General features: G+C 54.7%; 1 protein-coding gene across 2 annotated transcripts; it reads left to right on the top strand.

The window, feature by feature from the left end:
* On the top strand, nt 1-26,413 carry ZNF512B (zinc finger protein 512B). 2 transcript variants are annotated; one of them, XM_064673971.1, is made up of 17 exons: nt 1-148; nt 4,146-4,268; nt 5,261-5,340; nt 6,101-6,229; nt 6,579-6,751; nt 6,916-7,169; nt 7,908-7,979; nt 9,562-9,696; nt 10,901-11,025; nt 13,424-13,516; nt 14,368-14,466; nt 15,191-15,481; nt 16,063-16,254; nt 22,470-22,571; nt 23,559-23,621; nt 25,479-25,577; nt 25,948-26,413. In XM_064673971.1, the coding sequence occupies exons 2-17, from the start codon at nt 4,148-4,150 to the stop codon at nt 26,239-26,241; spliced, it is 2,322 nt and encodes a 773-aa protein (XP_064530041.1). In that variant the 5' UTR covers nt 1-148; nt 4,146-4,147; the 3' UTR covers nt 26,242-26,413. The 2 variants fall into 2 exon arrangements, with proteins under 2 accessions (XP_064530041.1, XP_064530040.1); XM_064673970.1 differs by having other exon boundaries at nt 2-148; nt 15,191-15,361.

Here is a 26,413-nt window from a genome sequence, read left to right as displayed (position 1 = left end):
GAGCGCGGCAGCGGAGCGCGGCGCCGCCGCGGGTGTGGGCGCGCCGGGAGCCCCGCACGGCGGCCCGGGGGCGGCGGGCGGCACCGCCTGGCCGGCCGGGGGGCGCGCCGGCCCCTGCGCGCCCCGCACCGCGGCCCGGCCCGCCGAGGTAAGCACCGAGCGGCCCCCGGCCCGCCCGGCCCCGCGGCGGGGACCCCCCGCGCCCCGCTCCGCTCCGCTCCGCCCGCCGCCGCGTCGCCATTTTGCCGCTCTCTCTTCCCCTCCCGGAGCGCGGCCCGGCCGGGCCCGGCCCTCCCGTCCCTCTCCGTGTCGGCCCCGCTGGGCCCGGCCCGCGGGGGAGCCCCGGCCGCCTCCCGGGGATGGGGCGCGGGCCCGGGGGGTGACAGGCCCGGGCAGTCGTGACAGCGGGGAGGGGCTGTGAGGGGACGCGGGTGGCACGGCCGGGGCGGGAGGTGACAGGACTGAGGTCCCGCACCCCGGAGGTGGCAGCGGCGCCCGGCAGAGCTCCCCGTGCCTCGGAGGTGACAGCGGCGCCGGGCAGAGCTCCTCACGCCCACTGACCCCCGGACAGGGGACACCCCGGTCCCCCCAGGCACGGCGAGGGTTCATTGTCTGCCAGGCACGTGCGGGTTCTTTTCCCTTCGTGTCAGTGCCCGGGGACACGGAGGAGACGGATGGGATAACGTGCCTCGAACAGAAACTTTATACGCTCAAAAAGCCTCGTCTGCGCCTGGTCACAGCCATGTGCGGCAGGAGTGGCGGCTGCGGGTGAGGCGATTCCCTCCTGGAGAGCCTCGGGGTGTCAGTCGGTGTAGGTGATGGGGATGGGATGCTCCGTGTCCCTCCGGAGCTGCCCGGCCGTCAGCCGTGCCCAGGGAGGCAGCGGCTGGCAGGGCTTCACCTGCCACGTGCTTCCCTCCCGGGGAAACCTCCAGCAAGGGTGATTGCGCTCCCTCCCTAGGAAGCCTCTCCCACCGCTTCCTTGTCTTTGTTCCCTGGAAGTTTTTCCCAGCGACTCCAGTTCTGCCTGGAGTTCATGGGAGAGAGCACAGCTCCTCTGACAGCAACAGGAATGGCAGTGCCCTTTGGCATCCGTTGTCTGCGCTGGCCTCATTGCGTCTCTGCTGGCACATGGCTTGTGCCAGGGCAGCAGCTCCCTTGCCTTTTGGTATTCCCTGCACTGGAACTGTTGGTAAATTATTGATGATAAGTGGAGTGGACCGATGGGTGACCAGGCGGTTGGTGCATGACACGGTGCCTCTGTGGGGATGGGACTGGGGCGGGAGTCCTGGCAGGAGAATTTGCGGTCAGGACTCGTGGGTGATGTTCCCCCTGGCAGCCATAAGGATGTCGTGGGACTGTAAGGGGATCACAGCCGTCCCTGGCTGCGTGCATGCTCCTGTGGGCCTGATCCAAAGGCAGGCATTTCTACATGGAATTATTTCCGCTTTCCCGCTTTATGCCCAATTTTCAGGCTGCGCCCAGCCCTCAAAGCCTGACAACTCTGCAGGAGGGATTTGTCACAGTGGGAAAAAGCCTGTTGGGACTGCCACTGGCTGGGATGTGGCTGTCCCTTGTCACATCCCACAGAGAAGCTCATGGCTGTGCTGGCCAGGCTGGGCTGCTGGTGGCTTTGGAACAGTGCCTTTGGTTCCCAGACTCCACTTGCCCTTCCCACAGCCATGGCTTTCCTCCTCACCCTTGCTCCTAGCAGTGCCAACTTGACCTCTACTCATCCTGCGCTGGCTTCTGTGTTGACAGAGGTTTTTTATGTGGAGCTGGATTGGGATGCTTCAAAAATATTGCCACAAACTTCTAAAAAGTTACCTAAAAAGAGCTGGAGGCTTCATAAGATGCTACCAGTCCCAACCTTCCCGCACCATATCCCAGCCCTGCTAATGGCTAGGATGTGCCAATACCTTCTCTTCCCGTTACCAGCAAAAGGGTTCTCACTTTTGGTGAGAAAAACCTTAAGGAAAGTGTGGAAGGGCACGGGCTGTTGCCTATTTCGGTGTGTGTTACTCAAAAATGAGTGAGAAGTTTGGATATTACAAAAAAACCCCACAATGGCTTTTGCTGATTCTTGCTCTCTTGCTCTGGGACAATTTCTCTGTGATCCCTGGGGTTGTATCGGTGGCCGAGGAGCAGAGTTTGACTCTTGCTAAATGGTTTATAGGATTTTTATCTTTCATTTAATCAAAAACTAAGAAGGGGAAAAATTCAAGGAAGTGTTTGGTGTGGAAAAACAAAATATTCAGAACCCCTTAAGCTGGGCAGAGAGGGTCTCTTTGAGGGGATGGATGTTTTAAGGGGAATGAGAAGCGTCCAGCTGCTGGAGCTGGGCTGAGCTGGGCACTTTGGACATTTTGGGAAGGGAGTGTTGGTGTGATGCTCAGTGGTGTGTGGTGCCACAGGGTGTTTCGGGTGCAGGAGGTGGGCCATCAGCAGGGTCTGCCCTGCCTGTCACATCTTGCATGTCACCTTGAGCTGCCCAGCAAGGTGGGCACAGAGGTTTTGTGCTCCGTCACCCACTGCATTTTGGCACTAGGATAAAGGTGTCCCTGAATGCATAAAGTTTCAGCTCTGTTTTGAGCACAGAGATCTTGTCTTCAGCTTTCAGTTCTCTGGTCTTTTGTGAGTCTCTTTTTTTCCCCTGTTTTCTTTGAGCAACTTGATTAAGGATTGCTTAGAGGTGCCAGGAGGCAGCACGGGAAGGAAGGGGACTGGCATGTTTATCCCTGGAGAACTGGGGACAGTAGCAGTGTCCACATTAGTAGGAGTGGAGCAACGATTTGGGAAGGGGCTGCAGGGAACCCTCTCTTTGCCTGCTCCAGGAAGGAGCCGCTGGCAGTCAGGCTGCAGCTCCTTCCCAGCTCTCCCACTGAAAGAGCCCAGATTAGCTGAATCAACGATGCCCATGTTCAGCACCAAATGCCACAGAACCTGTTGCCAAGGCTGGAATTTCTCACTTGATCGGATTAACCTTTGTGTCCATGCAACCAACCACATACGTGTCACCAGCTGAGCTTTTGCCAGTTCTCTTCTCAGAGCATGTGGGATGCATGCGATGTGCAGTCCCTGATCCCACACAGAAAGTCCCTGGGGGCACCTCAGAAAGAGCTGCTGGACCCTCATGTCTCACTTGTTGGTGGCATGGCTGGCAATCTGGCTATGCAGGAGATGCTCCCCTATTCCTCTGGGCATGAGAACAGGTGGAATGAGTCTGGATGCTCTGGGAATCAACTCTGTTGAGTTAAATGACGCTGAACATGATCTTGTGGGAGGAACTGGGAGTGACGACTCAAATCCATGTTTTGAAAAAGCCCGTGGGTGAGCATCAGCATCACATCCCAGCCAGGGTATCAAGGCTGTAGTGGTCTGGGCAATCACTTCCCAAGGAGCTGATGCTCTTATTGTGAAGGTGTGGAGGACTTCTTTCCCCCAAATCCTTATGTGGCATCTCCCGGTGCAGCCCCCATCCTCTGACATGTCTTTGCTTGTGCTGTGGGGAAGGGAAGAAAGAACTTGAAGCCAGAGACAAAGGCAGTCATTCCGTGGGCTTCTTCCTGGCACCACCAAACGGAGGGGTGTCTTGCTGCCACTTCCTTCAGGAGCAAGAGTGGGCCTTCTGCGATAATTCCTGATGTTCATTATTTATAGAGAAGCCAAATTGAATTATTAATACAGAAAATTCAGATAACATTAACAATTCTCAGTTTATAGCGGTTTCCCATTAATAAGGAAAATTGGAAATTTATCACTACATCTGTTCATTAAAACTCACTATTTTTTTTTTTTGCTTTTGGTGTCTTAAATGAAAGCAGAGAAATAAACGAAGAGGGAAGGCCATTTATTCACTACTTCTCTGGGCAAAGTCAGCCCATAATTTTTAATAAAGTCTTTGCTGTTGTACGTGGAGGGGAAGCCAGGCTGTAATGAAAGCAGCTTTCCAGCCATGTCTGTGGCGTTCCTTGACCGTAGAACAAATACTCAGAAGCACGTCTCATTTCTTCTCTTTGTGGGAATCTTCAAGCTGCGTGATAGTTTGCTTGTTTCCCTCCCTCCCCAGCAGCTCTCCTTGCTTTCACCATGTGTTGTTCCCGGCTCCGAGGAGTGAATTTTAACGCCTCCCCTGCTTCTTTCAGAGATGGCGGATTCCTATACCTGCAAAGGTGGAAGGAAAGCTGCAGGCTCTAACAAACCTGCTGCCAGCAAAGAAAGCAGGACAGAGACAAGGATAAACCCGCCAGCAGAGCTGCCCAAGCTGGGTAAGGAACTGGTTTGTGCTTTCTATGGAGGCAGATGGGGCGGAGGGGATGAACCCAGTGGCAGGGGTTGGGAAGTGGCTGCCAAAACAAGGGGGTGTGGATGCACTGGGTCTTGGGGTGTCTCTTTCTCACTTTGACCCACCAACAAGAGCTGTGCTGGCCAAAAAAGCCCCAGGTCCTGGGATCTGTAGGGAGCTGGTCCTTGGGAGCGGGAGAGGAGGGATGGAGGTGGTCTCTCCCTTCGGAGAGGCGTGTGTCTGGCTTAACGAGATGGGTGTCTCGCCGCCTATTTATCGTGTTGGTAGCTAAGTGTTACATCAAAGGATGGAAAGGCTTAAATGAGTTCAGACCATCTGCTGCCTCCCGTGTCGCGGCCCCCGGGATGGAGGCTTGCGAGCGTATGAGCCCCGGGGGACCCTCACACTAAGGGCTGTCACACTGATGGATGGCTGATTTCTCTATCCAGGAATCTCCAGGCTCAAGGAGATTTTTTTCTTCTGTCTGTTTATTCTGGGCAGATCCCCTCTGCAAGAGGCTCTCACTGCCTTTACCTTGCTAACAGCAGCCCCAGACACCAAGGGGTGCCTGCACCGCAGGAGAGGGTTGGACCCCAGCGATGCATCTCAGACCAGGCTCCCAGAATCAGTGGCCTTGTGGGGAAATGCATGTGCCCTAAATGTTTCCCAGATGCCACTCTTACCTTGAGGGGATTGAAGCCATAATTACTAGCAGAGGAGGATAATTTATTGCTAAGGGGAATGAACTCCAGCTGTCCGCAGCGTGAACGCGCCTGTGTTCAGGAGAGCGTTTTTCCCTGCACCACATCTTATCAGCACTTCAGTTGCAGAGGAGCTGGCCTTGCCTTCCAAAGGGGAATCTCCATCCTTGCCAGGGCAGGGAGTGGCAGCCCAGAGCTGAGGGCTGGGCACCAGGATTGCCAGGACAGCAGCTCCTCCAGCACGGCTGGTGATGTGTGCTCCGTCTGTTTGCAGAAAATGCGACCAGTGACAAAACTGAAGGCAGGAAGAAAGGACGACCCAAGGCTGAGAATCAGGCACTGAAAGACATCCCTGTAAGACCCCTCCCCTCCCCAGTGCCCTCCCTGCTTCGCTCCCTCTGACTTGCCCTGCACTGCATGTTCCAGCCAGCCCCACTCTGGGGTTAAACCTGCCTTCCCGGTGGTTTAATCTTCAGAGCAGCCTTGTCTTGGGCTGAGCAAGATCTTGTCCCCTCAACCCCTCTATGCAGGCATCCTCCAAAACACTGGTTAGGGAATGGTACTTCCCTCCAGCCTCACCTTCCCAGGGCCATGCCCAGATGAGCCACATCCTGTCATATCCGTGTCAGATTTGGCTAATGATCCAACAGCAATGGCAAAGGGGTGATTTATTCCCTGCAGGGTTGTGCAGTTTAATTCCTGACCGTTAGCATGGACAACACACAGAGCAGTTTGTCATGAGAGCACGGGCATGGGGTGATTTACAGACTAGATGAAATGTGGGGTGATTAAATCACCCGGGCGACTTCAGGCCTGATTTATTCCCCAGCCTGGCAGGGAGTGTGTGTGTGCTCTGGGAGGCACAGCAAGGTAAATCCCTGGGAGGAATCATTAGCCTGTAGAGCCTGCAGCATCTATCCCAGCACCTCTCACTGGGAGCATCGCTGCACTGAAACACACCCCTGGGTCCACTTTGTGGCTGTGTTGTGGGAAGGGATTGGATGTGAATGGTCAGAGGTCCCATGTGCCCTCCAGGCCCCCTTGGGATACACTGGTACACAGCTGGGCACACGGTGCTCTGAACTCAGCTGTCTCTTGTCTCTCCTGTTCCCAGCTCCCCCTGATGAATCAGTGGAAGGATGAATTCAAAGCCCACTCCAGGGTGAAATGTCCCAATTCAGGCTGCTGGCTGGAGTTCCCCAGCATTTATGGCTTGAAGTACCACTATCAGCGCTGCCAAGGGGTAAGCAGACCAGAGAACTGCCTGTCCTTTCCAGTGGCCAGCTCTTCCATTACCATCTGCAGGCCAAAGCCTCTCTCAGGCCTTAAAACCCAGGAGAAACGTGAGGTTAAAATGGGGAAATGGGGAGGGCAGAGATGGGCCAGGAGCAGTTTGCGAGGTATGTACAAGAAGGACTGGGGTCCCTGCGGCTCAGCGTGAGGTCTGGCCCAGGGGACTGTGGACCCTTGATAACTGTTTGGAGGGGCAGAAGGGTATTACACAGGGTTTATGTTCGTGCCCATGCCAGAAAAAGCCTGTCTCTTTTATGGTCTAAGATCTGTGCTCACCTGTCTCTCCCTGCTCCGCGCAGGGTGCGATCTCGGAGAAGCTGACCTACTCGTGCTCGTACTGTGAAGCTGCCTTCACCTCCAAAACCCAGCTGGAAAAGCATCGGCTCTGGAATCACTTGGACCGGCCAGTGCCAACCAGCAAAGCAGAAAACAAAGTGCCCAAGGCCATTGGGAAGAGCAGTGGAAAGAAAAGGTGCCAGGCTGTGGCTGGGCTGCATGGCAGTGGCATAGGGATGGCTGGGAGAAGGGGAACGTGCCTGCCTCCGTTCCTATGACCTGGGCTGGAGAGGGGGGAGAGGTCTCAGGACACTTGTCTAACGACCCCTCTTTAAACAAGCCCTCTGTGCTTTGCCCTAGAGCTGCTGAGAGTTCAGCTTGCCCCACCATCCATCCCAAACAGCCAAAGACGGAAAAAGCTGTGGCCCAGGAGCACACGGAGAATGGCGAGTGCCTGGCGGAGAGCCGGGAGAGCAAAGAGTTCCAGATCGCAGCGGCCGAGGCGATGGCAGCTGCCACCCCCACGGCCAAGTCCTCGAGCGGGAAGGACGCCGGGCAGCAGCGGGGCAGCCAGGCCTCGCTGCAGGAGGAAGACCCCGAGAGGATGAAGCACAGTAAGATTAGAGCCCGGGGCTACGCTGGCTCAGGAGCCCAAAGAAGTGTCCCACAGGAAGGGGCTCTGCTCCTGCCAACACTGCTGCAAGTGCCTCTCTGAATCCAAGAGAGATCCAAGTCTTGATTTAACATCCTGATAGTTTCCCCTCACCTCAGCCCCAGTTTCCTGCAGTTTTACTGGGAGTTGAAACCTGGTTGTAGCTGTGGTAGAGATTATTCCTATAGGACCTGTGAGACTGGAAATGGATTGGATTCCTGGCCACGTAGCAAGCTGCCATGTCAGCCTGTCTATCTTCACTGAGTGTGGCAGGTTAAAGCAGGATGGTTCGGATAAACCCATTTTCCTTGAAGGACTGGAACAGCTCATTCTGTCCGTGGCCGCTGCAGAGCTGGCAGACAGAGCCATGGTTGTCCCCATCACAGCATGGGGTTCCAGTGCTTGCAGCACCAAAGCAAACCACCACAGCCACTGTGGCTGCTGAGGTGTGGAAACTGTGTGGCTTTCAGCACTAGACAGAGCCACCACTTCCACTCATTGAACTAACCCTAAATAACACATTTATCCTGGTTTTAGGGGGTGGGAAGCAGCAGCCTGTTGGTGTTTGGTGGGTGGGTGCTTCATCCTGATCCACTCCTGACACAGTGTGTGCTCACTCCATGCCCCAGAACTGATGAATCCCCCTGGCAGTACAGTTATTTGACCAAATCTCTCTCTCTGCTTCTCTCTTTTGAGTCAGGAAGGAAACAGAAAACTCCTAAGAAGTTTACGGGGGAGCAGCCATCCATCTCGGGGACATTTGGACTGAAAGGTAATACAGGGACAACTCTGGTCAGCTGTAGGGTTGTACCTTCTCCCTGGGGCATTGCAGGGAAGCCCCTTCTCCAAGAACCCTCCCTGTGGTGGAGCCAGATGGAGCCTGAGGATATCACACTGGGAGAGCTGGTGCTTTCTACCATAAGAGTGTCATAAAGAGAGTGGAAGGCAGCAGCAGAGCTGGGACTGATAACAACCCTGTCTGCTCTGTTCTGGAGCCTGGCGCTCGGAAATGAGGCAAGAGAGAGGAAAGGATCCAGGAATGTTCAGCTGTAACACAAGAGTAACAAGCTGCTGACACAAGCGAGATATGAGAAACATCGTTTCATCATCGTCCCACCATCCTGGGATGTCGCAGTGTTTCCAGTGGCATCGGGAAGGATTTCTGCTGCGTAGAAAGGCTGGTGACGCACCCACCCCTCAGACACCATCCCCACTGCTGGTCGCCCACATTGAAGGGAATGAATCCAAGGGAGAAGAGACGTGTGTTGCTGGGATGTTTTCTGAGAGGGAGCTCAGGAATTTGCTGCTGCAGCCTGACAAAGCAAGAGCTAGTGGGACTGTGGTCATGCTCCATCGGGGCTGGGAAGGAGGGGGAAATCCTGGAGCATCCCTGGTACGAGAGCAACTGGATTTAGTCTGGCTATGAAATACGTTCAGTCGGGGAAATAAAAAGCGGATTTCCAGGCACTGTGGGAGGCAGCACCTTCCAGTACGAGGCACTCGGGGGAGAGGCACTAATGGCTTTGAAGGAATTAAACACCGACGAGCAGGCTGGATGTGGTCTCTGTGATTTCCTTTCCCCTGGCTCCTGGGAAGTCTGGGCTTGTTTCCCTTAACTTCCCCGCAGAGGCACTGCCATAGATTGAAGCGTCTGCGGTAGGTTCCTGGAGAACAAGGTGCCTCCATGACCTGCTGCCTCAGGTGGAGAGCGAAGAAGGGGCATGTGTTCACTTGTGCCCCCCGTGTTAGATGTGACAGTCACTCCCCAAAGACAAGGGTGCCCCAGCCCATCATGGGGTGCTGTCTCCATTCAGACCCTGGGTTTTCAGGAGGATGTGGACCCTCGTGGGGCAAGTGTGGATCTGACCCTGTCACTCACCACGTTGCCTCCAGCACCTTCTGTGGAAGCGCAGGCACAGGGCTGCACTGCACATGGATTTGGGGGGGGTGGACCCAGGGGAGTTAAACAGCTTTTCCAGTGCAGGAGCATCAGCAGGAACATCACTTTTATATCCTGAATTTGCTGTTCTAGTTCCCCCCTCCAGTTTCTTGCAAAACACCCTATTCCCTCCTCCCTGGCCTGTCTGCCTGGCTAAAGGCCTCTTACCTCACTTTGCCATGGTGTTTCCATAATTCATAAACTGACTGGGTTGGGGGAAATGATGCTATTTATAAAACACCACGATCTGTGAGGATATTGCTTGTCATAATCATGGACCTGACTGTGCAGCCTTGGCAGACCTACAGCCAGCTCAGTGTCCCTGGGTTAGAGGTAGAGATTTTTTACCTGCTAAGTGCAAGTTGCTCTGAAGGTATTAAAGCAAGTACTGAAGAAGCATCCTCTTTCTCTACAGGTCTTGTCAAAGCAGAGGACAAGGCAAAAGCCCATCGAGCCAAGAAGTTGGAGGGAAACACCAGTATGGAGGAGCTGAAAAAGAAATCTCCAGGAGTTGCTGTGAAGAAGGAAACTGCTGTGCACCTACCAGCAGGTGAGGCTGGAGGGTGCAAAGCACAGGCAGCAGCTTTGTGTGCAGCTTAGCTGCTTTCACGTGCTCTGCTCAGTCCCCACCTTCACCTGCAGCTCATGGTCCCTGCACCCCTCCTGGCCCAGCGGGTTGTTTGCTAGGCCAGTTTTCTAGCAGGTTTGCCAGGAGAAGCAGCACAAAATCAGAAGTAGGAGCACGCTTTTGAAGCGCAGCACAGATGTGGGAACGGCCACTGCTCCTAAAACATTAATGCAGGCACAGTTTACATCCTGAGGGGCACCTTACCTTCGCTTCACTGCCAGGTCAGCGCGATGGAAGTGCTGGGAGTTGAGAGCCAAGTTCCAGCTGGTTGCGCTGTGACCACAGCTTGGGTCAGCATGTGGGATGATAGCATTTTTCTAACATCATCCCCATGAATGACACCAGTGCATAACTCTAGGAATGATTGCTCCTTCTCCGAGATGCAGCCTACATCCCAGGCACAGGTTGCTTGCTTTCCCTGGGAGCTCTGACAGCAGGAGGAACGCAGGATGTGCAAGATAAACACAGCTGCAGTGCCTTACACTGCTTTCAAATTCAAATAAACGACTCTCTGATCTCACAGCCGTGCAAGAGCATCCAAATAAACAGACTTGGTGGATTTTATTCAGCCCAGGCTTCCCTTGCTGGAAGCCCAGCGCTGTTCTGCTGAGAACGCGACGTGAACTCTGGACCTGGGAGCAGGTTTTGGCCTCATGAATCTCTTATTTTAAGCTTTTTTTAAGCTGGCCACAGTCATTCAAATAAACAGATGCCTGGAAGCCAGCAGTCCCCTAGCTACCTCCATGTCTGCTGGGAAGAGGATTGCCAGGGAAGTTTTCCAGGCACACGTCCGGATGGAGCCGAGACGCTCACCTTTGTTTCGCTCCCGCTAATTGTTTCATTTGGCAGGGGGAAGTTATTGCAAGCAGGGCAAGATCAGGTGGCCAGGGGCATTATCCTTTTTTAACTCCCAGTGTGCAGGATACCAGCAGGGTTGGAAGGGTGAAACTCTTTTTCCCAGGTCAGCAGGTCTGGTAACTCCATGTGAAGTCACCCAGTGACCCAGTTTGCTCAGGCAGCTGCAGGAGTGTGGGGCAGGGAGAGCTTTTCAGCTTACCAAATCAAGGCTTAGACAGGGCAGTCCTCTGCCCAGCCAGTGTTACACCTCTCTCCTCTCCTTTTCCAGCAAACCCGGAGGACCAGTGGCAGCGGGAGATCAGCGAGAAGGGGGAAGTCTCCTGTCCAACCTGCAGTGTTATAACCAGGAAAACTATTGTGGGGCTCAAAAAGCACATGGATGTCTGCCAGAAAGTAAGGCCTTGCTTTATTCAATCAAACACATGGATTTTGGAGAGGAACGGATGTGTACATGTGCCATTCATAAATGTGCATTGCTGCTCCTAAAACCAGTTCAGGGCTGTGTTTGATAGAACACTTGCTGGTCAAGTTCAGATTGCTGGCTGCCTTACATCAATTCAGAGGGATTTGGACACTGATTCTCAGCAATCCTGAATCCTTCTGTGGTCTGGGCCCCTGGCCCCAGTGTCTCTAGCAGAGTTAGGTATTTCTAGTAGCTAAACAAATAGTTTTAAGGCTGGAGGGATTGTTGGGATTGTCTCTAATCTGGCCTCCTCCAGAGCTCTGGCTGTGGGGTTTCACTGTGTGCTGTGCAGGCCAGATAAATTGTGGTTGCATGAGAGCACGTCTTGGGGAGACTCTGAGCCTGGATGTGCTCAGGCAGGCTGTCAGGATGCAGGAGTTCAGTAATGATACAGTGAAAAATTGTCTCTCTGCCACACCACCATCCATCAGAGCACAGGATTACGTCTTCATCCGTCACCTGGTGCGGTGCAGAGCTGTCGCCACAGAAAGCCAACGTGGGATCGATGCCTCCTGCTTTGAAAATATGTGGCTGGGCTTTGATTCCACATTCATTTTCTGTAAATGCTTCCCCAGCCTTTGCTTCACTATTTATATAGCAGTGGGAGGCTGCTCTCCCTTTCAAACTCTGCACTAGAGTGATGCTGGGCAGAATCCTGCCTGTTCTGATATGCTCCTGGCCTCAGCAGAGTGGGTATCTTGACTGTCGCTGGTCACACCTGCCCTGTGGAGCATCTCCCAAGCCAAGTTGGCTCCATGTGGGATGCATGGCTGGATGACCTGCCGAGCATGGCTCTGCTGGAGCAGTCAGTGGTGTCTTCCCTGCAAATAGACCAGCGGGTGTTCAGCCAAGGAATCAGGGCTCCGGCCCTTGGAGGGAGTGTTCTGTCACCCTCCTGGGAGGGACAGTCCTTGCTGGGGCTGGCTGTGCTGCTCAGGCAGCTGGGATGCTCTCAGAATCCCAGCCCAGGCAGGACAGTCCCCAAGCTTCAGGTGTGTAACCACAGGTCCAGCTTGAAGCATTCCATCCCTGAAATGAACCTGTGGCATGTCCTTAGTGAGGCCACACTGCTACAGGCACATGTGATCCCCATCAGAAGCCACCCTGGAGTGCAGGCATCCTCTGGGCTTGCTCTCTGCTTTAATGACTGGTAATGGGGAAAGGATGTGCAGGATCCCAAAACTCTTATAAAAAATGAAAATTGGTTTATCTGTTTGTTGCTTGTCACCAAGCAGTGTCCACCTGTTTCCTTTGGTTTTGGAAAGGAAATAAAGGATGGGGAGGGTTGCAACATGCTTGGGCCTGAAGGAGACAAGGGCAGGTATATTCTCCTGGTGTCCTAGGTGGGAGGGCTTGTTGGAATGTGGACATGGCATGTGCTAAATTGTTGACCAGAAGAGTAAACCCCAAATAGACTGTCATTGGCATCTGATGGGTCATGGAGCTGTTAGTGTCCACCTTGTTAGGATCAAGTGCTTGGGTCTGGAACAAGATTGACTGCTGGGAGCACAGGTACCAGTGAGTCACTCCCAGCTGGCTGCAGTGAGTTTAGTCTTCATTTCCCCAGAGCTCCAGGATTAGGAGGGATTTGCAGCTCTATCTTCATTCTCTCTTCAGCTTTCAGTCCAGGCCTTTTTGAAGGGGAAGTGGTGAAGGTGAAGCACCAGGCAGGAGAAGCAGGAATGCCATCCAGACACTGGTTCCTTGTCATTCGCCTCCTCAGTCAGTAAATTCTGGTCGCTGCCCCAGCAAAAGTCAAGATCTGTTAATGCAGTCTGCAAGTGCCCCTTGTAGCTCAGGGTGTGCAGATAATGCATCTCCCCAGGCACTCAAGAGGCCGAGTTGGGTCAAACAGCAGAGCAGTATGAGGTAGGAAGGACTCTGCTCAGATTATGTCCATCATTTCATGCAGCCCAGGCACCCAGAAAGTGCACTGCACACCAGCATCTGTCTTAGTTAACAGGGCTGCAGAGCACAGTCCGCTGACATATTGGTAGATCAAAGCTTCTTCTCTTTCCTAACCCTTTAACAGGAAGACCAAGACACCAGGTCCAGATGTTTCCAGCCAGTGAGGCTTTAAATCTACATCCAAAGTGGAATGTTTTCCAAAAATTGGGGCATATGGGTTTGATAACAATATGCAGGACAACAGAGAGAAAGCTTGGACCTGCAGGAAGGGATGGGGAGGCTGCGTTGGCTGCTGGGTCCCACCACTGGGTACTGCTGCAGCAACAGCCACCCACAGGGTTATTCACAGGCAGCAGCAGCCCTTGGGAGGATGAAGGGTGGGCTGTGGCCTCCCTGGTGACATGTCTTTAATTCCTTCAGCTGCAGGATGCCTTGAAGTGTCAGCACTGCAAAAAGCAGTTCAAGTCTAAAGCTGGGCTGAATTACCACACCATGGCTGAACACGTCAGCAAGGTAGGGGAGGTGGGCTGTGCTTGTCTCGTGCCTTGTTTCTCCATGCAGATGCAGAAGATGAAGCCATTGGCAGTCCTATTTCCATGGTCTTTGTAAAGGAGGCATCACAGCACCATCTTTACAGCATTTCACACACTGCTCAGCCCAGACAGCGGCCTTCCCCCTTCCCTGCCAAGCAAAGCTTTCCCTTCCCCAGTAGTGAGTTAGGCTCATGTTGATTTTGATAAGTAGAGCAGAAGACTGAAAAAATAAAACAGGATTTCAGATCCCAGCATGGGGGAAGATTTGGTGAGTACGGTGAGGTGGATTTTGAGTGGCAAAGCTCTGCCTCCAAAACCGTGCCCACAAATCTGGGACTGATGGGTTCTGCCTTGCACGAATCTCAAAATCTGGTCTTTAGCTCTCCACTGTGCGTGGGAGAAGCAGCCACAAAATTTATCATTAATAAAATTTTGCAGACATCAGTTTAGATGCTGTTCTAAAAATCTGGTCGTGTGCATCTCCAGGATACCAGGGCAAGGCATAACCACATATTTACAAGTCCCATGCTTACCAGTTGTGACTTGTCTTTTACCTGTGCCTTAATCTCCTGCTCTTCAGTTTGGCTGGTGAATCCTCCGTGCAGGAACTGCTCCTGGGTTTCTCAGCTGACCCTTTGGGTGTAAACACAGGAAAAGCAGGAGCAGATCCGCCACATAACAGCAAAGCAGTGGAAGATCCAGCTCTCCTCAGGAGAGGTTCCCTCTGGCCCAGGGCAGCTCCTGAGAGGCAGGGGTTTAGCACCCACTCCTGGCACAGAGGACATGAATAAATGGTTGACTCTGTTGCTTCTGTTACTTCCTTGTTTCCAGCCTGTTCCTGTGGAAACCACTGGACTTGGTGAACAGGAAGAGCGGGAAAGGCTGAGGAAAGTGCTAAAGCAGATGGGAAAACTGAAATGCCCCAATGAGGTACGAGAAAGATTCCTGTTTCTCGTTCTATGAGAAGGTGGAAGGAGTGAGTCCCGTGCAGAGGGGGACATGGCATTCTCCAGAGGGACATGCGCTCTCCAGGCATCCCTTGGCACGCGCTCGACGTTTCCACCTTAGCTCAGCCATCCCAGTCCCCATCCCCCTGGCTCTGTGTGCTCTGGCGACAGGCCAGCCTGGCAGGAGGGTGGGCACAGGGCAGGCTGAGGAGCACTGGAGAGCAGGCTCTGCCTCCTGAAGTCAGGAAGGGGCACAGCCGGCACTGTCCCGGGCACAGCATAAAACCAAAGCAAACCACGCCGAAAACAGTGCTGAGCTGGTTGCAGACAAGTCACGAACAGGTAAGGGGGGGTGTGTGGCAGAGGTTTGTCCCGTGGATGCTTTGCTCTCCATGCAGGCAGTGCCTCCTCAATGCCTTCCCCTCCCTCTGCCCACCATGTGTCTGTCTGGAGAGCTCTGTCCATGTGGTGGGGGCAGGGAGTGCCAGGGGCAGAGGCTGCTTCCCCCGTCCCTCCAGGGCACTGTTATGTGTCTTTGGGGATTGTCAAATCCCCCATCACTCGGATGGGATGGGTTGGTGAATCCATTCTGCGGAGTGGGCTCCTCAGGAATATTCCTTCCTGGAGCAACAGCATCCCAACCTTTCGGAAGTGGGCACATGAAGCCCCAGCCCTCCTTAACCTTTCCCTTCTCCCCATCTCCATAGGGCTGCGTGGCCAACTTCTCCAGCCTGATGGGTTACCAGTACCACCAGAAGCGGTGTGGGAAGCAGCTCACTGAGGCCGACAAGCCTGTTTTCAGCTGTCCACACTGCAGCAAGAAGTACAAATCCAAGGCTGGCCATGACTACCATGTGCGGTCAGAACACACGGCCTCGGTGAGCCCCCCGGATGCTTCCGCAGCCCGAGGAGCCGGGCCACCTCCCCCTGGGGGGGACTGCAGAGCTGCTGTGGAGCCCGTGGGCAGGACAGAGCCGGGCAGGGCCGGGCCGGGCAAGGCAGGTGCAGACGTCGGGCTGATGTTGTTTTCTCCCTCACATCACCATACGCATGTGTTGTACCCTGCGATGTTGGGGGGAACAGGCTGGAGGCCCCTCTGCCCCTCCAAAAAGGCAGGATGCTGTGTTTACAGGAACGGAGCAGTCGTCAGTGTTCTCTTTCCCCAGTCCCCACTGGGCTGTGCTCCAGCCCACCCTGCATCCGTGCTCTGCAGGGAAAAAAACCAGAGCTCAGGCCACTCCCTCACAAGCACCAGCTGCTTGCCAGCGCTGGGGTGGCAGGATCTGTCCCTGGGGAGCATCCCTTTCTGTTCTGTTGATCCCTTCTGACAGTGCATCCAGCGCTAATCACTTCCTAACTCTAATAACTGGAGACATTTACACACGCGGGACACAGTCGGTCTGTCTCCTGGCTGGCTGCTGGGCTGAGGGGGTGGGTGCTCCCTTCATTCCAGTGCTCTGGCACAGAGACACAAAGCAGGTCTGGAAACACACAGCCCAAATCCCAGCATCCCCATCCTGGGGCCGGAGAGCTCACCTGTTCTCTTGTCATGCCCTTCCTGACTCTGTCTCTCTTGCAGCCTCCGGAGGAGCCAGAGGTGAAGCAGGAGCCTGCTCCCATAGAAGATTTCGAGAGGACCCCGAGCGGCCGCATCCGTCGGACATCGGCCCAGGTAGCCGTCTTTCACCTCCAGGAGATAGCGGAGGATGAGCTCGCCAGGGATTGGACCAAGCGGAGGATGAAGGATGACCTGGTGCCTGAAACGAAGCGGGTGAGCAGCCTTTAGTTCTCCTTTTGTTTGTACACGGAGATCCCGGGATGCTAGCCTGGCCCCAGCTGCACATGGAGATCCTGGGATGATTGCCTGGCCCCAGCTGTACACAGAGATCCCAGGATGATTGCCTGGCCCCAGATGGCTGAGGGCTCACGTGTCTCCCTTGCTGTGTCTTAAATTAATTAGCCGTGATGGCAGATTTATTGCTGAAGAGCCCACCCAGCACAGGCTGAGCCCCTGTGGTCTGGAGGCTCCCAGCTGCAGACAGCTTTGCCCTTTCCCACTGGGTGGAATGGAGCAAAGGGTGGTGCTTTGGGGAGAAATCAGAGTCCAGCCCAGAGGATGTTGTTTGTGGAGCAGGGTCAGTTCTGGTCCATGCTGGCAGCCAAGAGGAGCATGTGAAGAGAGCAGAGATCAAACCTGAAATGATCTCTCTTGCACTGTCAGAGAGCAAAGATGCTCCAGGCAGAATTCCCTCCCTTCACGTCTCTTCCTTAACTTCTGGGAGATGCTTTTCTGGAGGTAAAGGGCCTACAGCATCCCAGAGCAGTGCTGCTGCGAGCAGAGGAAGGTGGAGAGTGGAGGCAGGGCTGAGCTGAGCTCCAGCAGCGATGCACTCGTGGCCCGATGCTGTGGGGTCTACATGGGGCTCCAGGAGGTTTGAGCTTTGTGTAGGCATTGGTTAAACCAAACCTCCCTCGTGGCTATAGGAAGAAGTGATTATTCCTGGGAGCATCCCAAAGCTGAAATTCCCTCCAGGTGCACTCCTTCTGGACTGTAAAAGGAATGAAGCAGCAGCAAATCGTAAGCCTTTTCAGTGTATAAGAGGAAAAAAGAGAGGGAACCGGAGTATTTTCGTCTGCCAGAACTCAATGCAGAGCCATCCTGCAAGTCTCTGTTTGAGCTGCAGCCTGTTTCCTGAGCAGGCAACTCTGCAGTTGGGTGCTAGGTCTATTCCTTGCTCTGAACAGTTGGGTATCTCTTGTCCAGAGCTCCAAAATTCGCACTGGGCAGAATGTTGGGCACATTGCAAAGATGGGAGTGAGGATCAGAGGGCATCAGGAGAGCGTAGTCCTGCAGAGACCCAGAGGAGCTCAGCCTGGCTCAGATCCCAGTCTGCACGTGGCAGGCAGCTGGAAAACCAGCACAGAAACAAACCAGCAGCTTCTTTACCCACCTTGGCGTCCTGGTGAGGCACTGGCACAGAAGGGGATCCAGCCACAGTGCTGCCACAGAGCAGAGCTGGGGGTTCTAGGGCCAGAACTGGTTGCAAAGTTTTTATTTCCCCACTGCTTGGTGTTGCCATTGTTGGGTTCCAGATGACTTCAGCTGCAATGCATTTGTAACATAAAAAAATCAAGCCCAAAGTAGCTGTTTCATTTCAAATACTGCATGAGGAGAGGTGTGCTGCTCTCTTCTCCCCCCTCCAGCCTCAGCTCTTTTGTTTCTCTCTTTCCTTTTGGAATTGCTTCCCTTACTCATGACTTTGGATATTTTCTGTTTGAATTGAAGGAGCAGCCAGGACCCCAGGCCTGGACAAGGGACACATGTTCAGGCTGACATACAAAGGCATCGTAAAGGTCTCAGCACTGCTGTAATTGCTCCATGAAATGCTGGTGGGGTTTTTTTATGAGACATCTCTTGTGTTCAGAGTCTAATTGTTTGAGTTTAACTGAGCCCCATCTTGGTGCTAAAAAGCAAGGAATTGCTGTGAGATTGGCAGAAGCAGTTTTGCATTGAGGGTGGGCAAGGGGGGAATTGGATCAGCTCCCAGGTGACAAAACGAGGATCGGGACCTCAGGCCCTACATGAAATCCTCTGTGGATTTTGGAGGAAATCAGTGCAGTGGGTGAATACATACGTAGCTGTGTGTGTGCCTGTGGGTACATCTTGCAGTGGCTGTCACGTTCCCTTGACAACACTCCATAATCTGCTCAGTCTATGACATTTTTTCTCGACGAGCAGTGCTGGAAGGAGGTGGGAGGCAGGTTCTGCCTGGGGAGGCTGATGGGAACTTGCTGACTTCAGCACGCTCTGTGTTGCTCTGCTGAGCCGTCTCGCATTGCTCAGGACCCCTCTGGGTTTACAAGTTACTTCAGTTCAGGGCGTGGAGAAAACCTCCCAATTGTGAGCGCCTCAAACATGCCACCAAGTGCCCAGTCTGACCCTGTTACAGCCCCGAACAGCCCTTCCCTCAGAAGTGCCTTCAGCTGTGCTGGCAGGACAGCCCTGTGCCATGTGGGAGGCTTAGAGCAGCAGGCAGTGTCCCCATGTCCCCATGCCACCGCCCCACCGAGCGTGTGTGGTGTCTGTCCCCGAGGGAGCTGACAGCCCACAGCCACCGGAGCAGCAGGAAGAAAAACACCAGTTCACCGTGACCAGCATGGCAGGACTGATGGGAAATGGTGGAATTCCCAGAAGAGCCGCCACACCACCACCTCTTCTTCCCTCTGAGCCTTACCCAGCCATTGGGAGTATGCTGCTGGGTCTGCAGACCCCCTCAGTGGACCTGGAGAGAGGTGGAAAGTCAGGGATTGGCAGCAGATTTCAGCTGCTCCTGCCTCTTGTCAGCAAGCCCTGGGGATTTCCGGGATTCCTGAGGGACGGATGAGTCCCAGCTCTGATCTGTAACCAGTGGTGGATGGATACACCCAAACGATGCAGCTCCATCCCTGAACTCTTTGAGTTCCACACCAGCGGTCCCAGCAGTCAACATGGATTCCAAGGAAGCTGATGAAGAAAGCCACCCCTCCTCTTCATCCCTTCTCCGGGCAGCAAAACTTTTTCCCAGGGGAAGGCACAGCTCCTCAGCAAGCCGATGGGATACAGAGGTTTGCAGCCTTCAGAAGGCACAGCCCCACTGCAGCCCCTGTGCTGTGGCCACATGGCAGCTGGTCCCAGCCAGGGAGAGGGACGCTGGGTCTGAATCCCGTTGGTGGCCCATGGTGGGACGCGTTCGCCTTTCCCCGGGAGAATGGATTCCTTCACACCAAAGCAATGGCATCAGAATAAACGATTGCTGCTCGATCCCAGGCCCTGCGCTGCCTTCGGTCTGCACTAACCAAATCCAGCATTTCTAAATATACACTGGAGTCTTATTTTCTCGCTCCGATCTTTATTTGCCTCCGGATAAGCTGAAACAGATGGGGTGTTTCACAACAGCCGCTTGCTGGGCTTGTCAGATGGGGAAGGGCACACCCCTGCTGCTTTTCTGGGAAAAATCCCCTCTGCAGAATCTCCGTGAAGATGCTGCCGACCCTCTGACCTTCCTCTGGCCTTTGCTGCCTGTGGGCAGCCTTGGGGCTGCTACAGAAGGAGTGAGAGGCTGCAGGGAACACCCAGCTTGGTGGCATAGGCAGGCAACAGTGGGCTGTGGGGATCTAGTGGGGGATAAGAAACAACCTCCTCGAGCAGAGGGAAGAGGCATCTGAGGGGCAAGAGGGAAGAAAATGCCATGGAAATCCCACTGTTTCATGGTGTGACGCCTTCCTGGTGGCGTTGCTTGCTTCGAGGTACTGGAGATGGTCTTGGGCTCCTGCAGCCCAGGCAGCCACAATCCTGCACAGGGAGGGATGCAGAGCTCCTCTGTGGGATGCAAGAACACCCCATTCACCTCCCCAGGGCTCAGGATGTGGTGCTGTCACAGGGCTGAGGGCAGCCGTGGATGCTGCACATCCCCATGGAGCCTGGATGCTGTGGGGTGCCAGGGGTTCAGAGCGAAGGACTGCTGTGGGCCAGTCATAAAGCTAAAGGGGAAAAGGCTTGAGGTTTTATACTGGAACCAGGATAAATTCCGGAGCAGAAGAGGCTGGCTTGGGTTTGTCCCCCAAAACAATGGCCCTGCGATCTGGGCGGGAGCCAGGCTGAGCCCTGCAGACTCATGTCACTGGTGGGCCAAACCGGATCCCAGCTCCAGCTGCGGGGCCGAGTCCGCCCTTCCTCCCCTTGCTCGGCAGCGCTGGCGTGGTGTGACCCTCCTGTGGGACCTGGCTGCCATCCAACACCCTTGGGTGCATTTTGGCTTCACCTCCAAGACAGCATCACCCACAGCCTCCATGGGGCCCTGGGAGAGCCATGCCTCGTGCTGGGGACCTGGGTGAGGCTTCCAGGGGCGCTCCTTGGCTGAGACATCCCACATGGTTCTCATTTACTGCGATATATTTTGGGGAAGGGGAGAGCTGTCTAAGGAGCAGAGAGGATTGAAATATGAAAGTTAATTAAATAAAACCGTCAGTCAAAGAAAACAAACCTTCCCAGCCCAGCATCCTTCGACTGTTCAGAAGAGATGGGCTGCAGCCAAAACCAGTTGTAGTCGTTTAATGATTTGGCCATGAAGATTTTCACTTACAGGCTGTTTGAGGAAAATAAATGGAAAAGAAAAAAAAATATAAAATATTCCATGCCTGGGGCTCCCTCTTAATAGAGACATAAAGATGACTTTGACATTCCCAGAACCGCAGCGCCCCGGGAAGACATGGGATTTGCATGTTATTGTGCAGGGCTGTTGGAGGAGAGCGGGGAGGGATTTTTCTCTGGAGTGGGAAAGCAGAGCAGCAGAGTCCACATCTCTGAACATCCCCCCTCGCCGTCCTCCCCGGGGACGTGCGGAGGGAGAGGTTGTTGCTGGGGCTGTGTGCGGTTACCATTAATGTTTGCTCATTCATGGGATTGATTGGGTTTTAATTATGGAGGCCGTTTGGCATCCCGGCTCTCAGTATCAATGGCTGAAAGGGGCTCCTGTGTTCTCCCCTGGAGGTGACATTGCCTCCCCCGGGTGGGGGACCAAGCGCTTGGTAGATGCACCATCCCAGAGCTTCAAAGAGCTCTGTTGGCATCTCCCCCAGCCGCGAAGCACGACAGAATAGCAGCACGCTGGGGCTCGGGGGAGTTTTCCACATCCACATCCGTCTGTACCAGCGTTCGCGGCGCCGTTTCGCAAGGCCCTGTGCCCCTGCCCCTCTCATGGAGCCCAGCACTCCCTGCTCCGGCCGTGCCCTGCCACGTGCCAAGGGGAAGGCAGCAGGGGCACATAGATCACTCCAGTTTGAGTGGAAATGAGCGGTTGGCATCTGAGCCCTCCACATCCCGAGCTTCCCTTTGCAGGGAGGTTTGGGAACAGCTGGGGGGAGCTGGACAAAGGCAGATTTGCAACTTTATCAGCATGTTCAGGAAAAGTCACAGCTGGAAAAGAAATCCAGCCAGCTTCCCTCTGCCTCTGAACCACCAGCCCCGGGTCCTCAGGGAACGTTTTAAAAACAGCTCCTGGGTTTGCACCTCTGTGAGCACTGTTTGGCTCTGCGTCCTCTCCATCCAGGGATGCAGCCATGGCCCATGGTCAGAGGTGCCCATGGAGAGTGGCACATGCTCAGGTACCTACACCTGCACCGTGTCATCTGCGGGCTCACCCAGCACTCTCCCACTCGGGGCAAGTTTGGGGCTTGAGACCCAAACAACATCCATTGGCTCTGGCAGAGCTCACCGGGGTGGGCTGGGAGTTGTGCTGGCATGGCTGTGCAGGCTAGTGTCCCCTGCAGACCTTGGCACGGTGGCACAGTGTCAGGCAGGGACCAACCCCACAGGTAGGGCCAGGCACAGCGGCCAGGAGGCCCAGAGATGCCCGGAGCTGCAGCCTTGACTTGTGCTGAACATGCAGAACTGGGGTTGGGAAGGCCGGCCCGCTATGCTAACCCTCAAAGTCGTTAATAAAGCGGTAATTAAAAGCACTTGGAAGGAGCAGCCCTGCCAGAAGGAGAGGCAGAGGCACAAGAGCCTTTCATTGTTTGACGAGTTGTGCCCATTCATCCATGGAAGGCAGCCATGGAGGCTCCTGGCATCGTCCCCTCTGCCCAGTGTGCAGGGTTGTTTATTCCCCTGGTTATGAAACACAGCAGAAGGGCTGTGCCGACACCGTGTACTAAAAACACCGGGTCTGGGCCTGGCCCTGGTGCCGGGCATGGACCTGAGAGCAGGAGCAGGAGCCTCCCCTCTCCTGTTTGCTGGGGACTCCTCACCGGTGGCACAGCAGAGGGCAGAGCCACCCCCATGGTCTGCAGTGCCCAGGGAGGGGAATGGCATCTCCGGGGGAAGCCTCACAAGTAGTTTTCAGCTCCGATTCAGTTCGGACGGGGACAAGACCCGTGTGAAGAGGCAGGATTCCACCACAGACCAGGCTGGGGTGTGCAGCTCTGCTAATCCTCTGCTATTGTTCACAGCTCAATTACACCCGACCAGGGCTTCCAAAGCTCAATCCCAGGCTGCTGGAAAACTGGAAGAACGAAGTGAAGGAGAAGGGCCGCATCAACTGTCCCAACAATGTAAGAACTGTCTCTGTTCTGCCACAGGCCGGCTGGTCTCAGTCTGCAGGAGGAAGGGGGAGTTTTAGGGGCAGAAACCCACCAAAGCAGGTTCTCATTGGGCCTCAGATGACAGTGATGTTCAGACGCTCATTTCACCTCCTTTCCCTGGGCTTGCTGCCGTGCCTCATTAAAGCATGTCCCACCTTTGGGATCCTCCTGGTGTGCTCACCCTTGGGGACTGGGCCACTCTTGGGCTGATGGTTCAGCATTGCCCAGTTCAGGCTCTGGAGCTGCCTTTGGAAAGCAAGGCTCCAGACGGAGCAAAGGCTGTGCATCCTGTGCTCAGGAGTCTTTTAATGCAGAGAACCTGCTTTTCCCAGAGTTAAGCTGGGCTGGATTTAAGCCAAGCTTTTTAAAGCCTTGCGACAGGCAGCAACCTCAGGGCATGGTGCAGGCACTTCATCTCTCTGTGAAACAGTCTTGGCCTGAACTGGCAGGGAGGTGAACCCCGCCCTGGTGCTGGGCCTGGATTTATCATCCCAAACAAAGCCTTGCTAATGGGAGTTCTGAAGGAGGCTGTTCCCACAAGGCCGGGGGAGCCGGGCTGGCTAATTAATGTCATACACAGGCACTTGAAAAAGACGTTGCTCAGAAACTGGTCATGCTGCTGCCCGGGTGATTTGTCCTCTCTGTTAAGCCTCTGCTGTGGCTCCAAGAACTCCTGTAGCCCAGCAGGACCTCCCGACAGCTCACAAATGTACCGTTTTCCACGGAGACATTTAGGGGAGACGTTTTTCAGCCTGTTGCAGAGGGATGTGGCCACATGACTCCCATTAGCACTAATAGGAAACGTGTGACCAGAGCCCTCGGCGCCTCGCAGAGCATTAACCTCACACTGCTCAGCCTGGACCGGTGGCTGTGCTGGCTCAGCAGGCTCCTGGCCCTGGCTCAGAGGAAGGCAGATGAGGGGGATCGTGTCTAACCCTGCTTTGTTTCTTCCTGTAGTTCTGCGAAGCCATTTACTCCAGCGTCTCGGGGCTGAAAGCTCACCTGGCCAACTGCAACAAGGTAGGTCCCTCCTTTTACACCCTTGTCTCAGAGGTGTCTTTGGGGTTTGGTTTTCTCTTCCCCCCCAGCTGCTTTGGAAGGGACAGGCCAAGGGACAATGCACAGGTTAAAGGATGGTGGCCACTGGCAGGGCTGGCCAGGCAGTGCTGCTCGAAGTGAGTTGTCAGGAGGCAGATGGAGGCAGAGAGGCTGGAGCAGAGCAGATGGGATGGAGGGGATGTAGCTGCCATCCCAACTGTGAAGCAGAGGTCCCATAATACAAACATCTCCCTCAAGAGCCCAGACCTCTAACACATGGAGTGTCTCAGGGACACAGCAGTGGGACCAAGCCATCCTGCCTCATGTCCCCCCCATCCCTCAGTAGCCCTTGCCCAGCTGGTTCCTGCAGCCCCCAAATCATTCATGAGCCCTTGACTACCCAACACTGCTGTTGCAGTGCCTCCTGGGATGAGCTGAGGCTGGAAGAGGTGGCTGATCCATGCAAAGACCAGTGCCCTCCTGCCTGAGGGAGCAGCCCTGAGCTCCAGTGGCCTGCAGCTGCCACAGGGGAGGGATTGGGAGCTCAGCGTAGGTCCCTCAAATTGGAACCAAGTAAGAGCTGCTAAAGCTTTATACCCCGAAACATTTCCAGCTGCAGCTTCCATTGAATGGAGCTTCCAGGAGGCAGCTCCAATCCATATCCCATGGTTATTAAAAACACCAACTCCTGCTCTCCTCCAGCGCTAGCTGGAACAGCAGCCCTTAATGAGATCATTTAGAAAATGGGCTGCAGAGATCCAGCAGGAGAAGCTGGATTTTATGCAGGATAAAAGAGCAAACACGGGAGACTGGGGCAGCTCCTTTGCTGTCCAAGAGAAAATGGAGCTGGTTTCTGGCTGGTTCCATGCACAGGAAGCAGCCAGGATCTGCATGAGCATTTCCATGAACCACAGAGCTGCACACTCGGTATCTGGCACAGCTGGGGCTGGGTGCTGCGGGTCAGCACTGGGGGAATTGCTGCTCTGTGGCCCCCACACCACCATCAGTTGGATTCTTCCCCTTACTGAGGATTTAGTTTGGATACATGTGCCACCAAATTGGGCATAAATAAATCACAACCCCTCCAGAGCTGGCCTGTGATTCCTACTGTAAAATCCTGCAGAACTGGTTGCAATATGTCAAGCCTTAGTGAGAATGGAGGCTGCTCCCAGGCAGCACCTCATCCTCAGTGGGGATTGATGCACCAAGATGATTTTGCATGAGTATTCCTGAAGCCAGTCTGTAGTGGGGCCAGCCCTGCCCTCTCCTGAAATGAGAGACCCATCTAACTCCAGATTTACGGCTACAGAGAAATTCCCAGGGAGGAAATATATTGCCTGGAGGGGCCCATCCATAACCCCCTCGTCAAGAGAGAGCACATTATCTCCCGCATGCCGTGACCTGCAGCAGAGCCGGGAGATCCGTCATCCCACCAGGGCTCTGTTGACAGGAATCCAGCAGTCACTGTGGCTCTTTGACAGTGTAAAAGGAAAATTAGGTGAGTGTTGGACATAAATCTGATGGTGGTTCAGTCCCAGGAGATCACAGATCTATTGACAGTGAGGACACAGGGCAGTGGCCCCATCAGCCCCAGGACACACCTGATGTCGTTGGTGTTGCTGGGGACACACAGGCTGCAGCACGGGCTGAAGATCAGAGAGAAGATGTGGCTGTGAGCTCCTGGCCTGGCACCGAGGCCAGCAGAGATCTGGTGCTTTAGACACGAGTGTTTATTTTGTGTCACTTTGAGGTCACAGGGGACTCAGGGCCGGGCTGGGGCCGGTGGGGCCACCCCTCTGGGCCGCTTTTGGCTCTGCAGGAGGCTGCTCTGTCTTGCAGGGAGACCACTTGGTGGGCAAGTACCGCTGCCTCCTGTGCCAGAAGGAGTTCAGCTCCGAGAGCGGCGTCAAGTACCACATCATCAAGGCTCACTCAGAGGTAAGGAAGCAGCTGGAGCTGGGCTGGGATAGTCCCTGCTCTGAAGTGCCCATGCTTGGGCTGTCCCTCTCCATCCATCCATCCATCCATCCATCCGTCTATCCATCCATCCATCCATCCATCCATCCATGTCTGCCAAGAGCAGAGCTCAGCAGAGCTCCCAGCAGCATCAGCGATGCTGTGACAGCCTGGGGGGGGGGAGGTTCCTTCCTATCCCCCTTGGTGTCCCCAGAACTCCCAGGCTGAGCACTTTGTCCTGGGGAGGTGATGCCAGCGGGGTGTGGGGCGGCCCCAGCTCGGGTTGTGTGTGCTGGTGCCAGTGCCTGGCCCCTGGACAGTCACTAACCCCCGTGTCACCCCACGGACACAGAACTGGTTCCGAACCTCCTCAGAGGCCAGCCGGAAAAAGAAAAACAGGGAACAGCTTTCTTCCAGCAAAGAGGAGAAAAAGAAAAGCACAAACGGGAAGAAAAGAGGGAGGAAACCCAAGGAGAGGCCTCCAGAAATGTCTCCAAAGGGCAAAGAAAGCGTGGCAGCAAAGACTAATCACAAGAAAACCCTCGAGCACTGGGAAGGCTCCCGGGGCAGCCCCGAGGGGGACGAGCATGTCCCCAAGCCCCCAGGCCAGCGGAAGGGAGGAGCCAGCAAGATGCCTGAGAAATGAGCAGCTCAGAGACTCACGTCCAAGGATTCGTTTACAGCCCAGGGTAACAGGGTGGGGGTCTCTCCCGGTTTTATGTCCTCTCCTACCCATTCCACCTCCCTTCCCCCCACCCTCCTCTCACCCTCTTTTTACAAAAAGAAAGGAAAAAAAAGAAAAAAAAAAAGACAGAAAA

The sequence above is a fragment of the Pseudopipra pipra genome, chromosome 17 (assembly GCF_036250125.1).
Source record: "Pseudopipra pipra isolate bDixPip1 chromosome 17, bDixPip1.hap1, whole genome shotgun sequence".
NCBI classification, from domain to species: Eukaryota; Metazoa; Chordata; class Aves; order Passeriformes; family Pipridae; genus Pseudopipra; species Pseudopipra pipra.
The sequence above is the reverse complement of the archived record's forward strand: the minus strand, read 5'-3'. Positions and strand labels throughout refer to the sequence as shown.

What these genes read in the sequence shown, in the direction of transcription:
- ZNF512B (XM_064673971.1), top strand. Translation starts at nt 4,148, where the DNA reads ATGGCGGATTCCTATACCTGCAAAGGTGGAAGGAAAGCTGCAGGCTCT. An exon ending in CCCCGAGAGGATGAAGCACA is followed by an intron (nt 7,170 to 7,907) that starts GTAAGATTAGAG and finishes CTTTTGAGTCAG; the next exon opens with GAAGGAAACAGAAAACTCCT. An exon ending in TGGCTGAACACGTCAGCAAG is followed by an intron (nt 13,517 to 14,367) that starts GTAGGGGAGGTG and finishes CCTTGTTTCCAG; the next exon opens with CCTGTTCCTGTGGAAACCAC.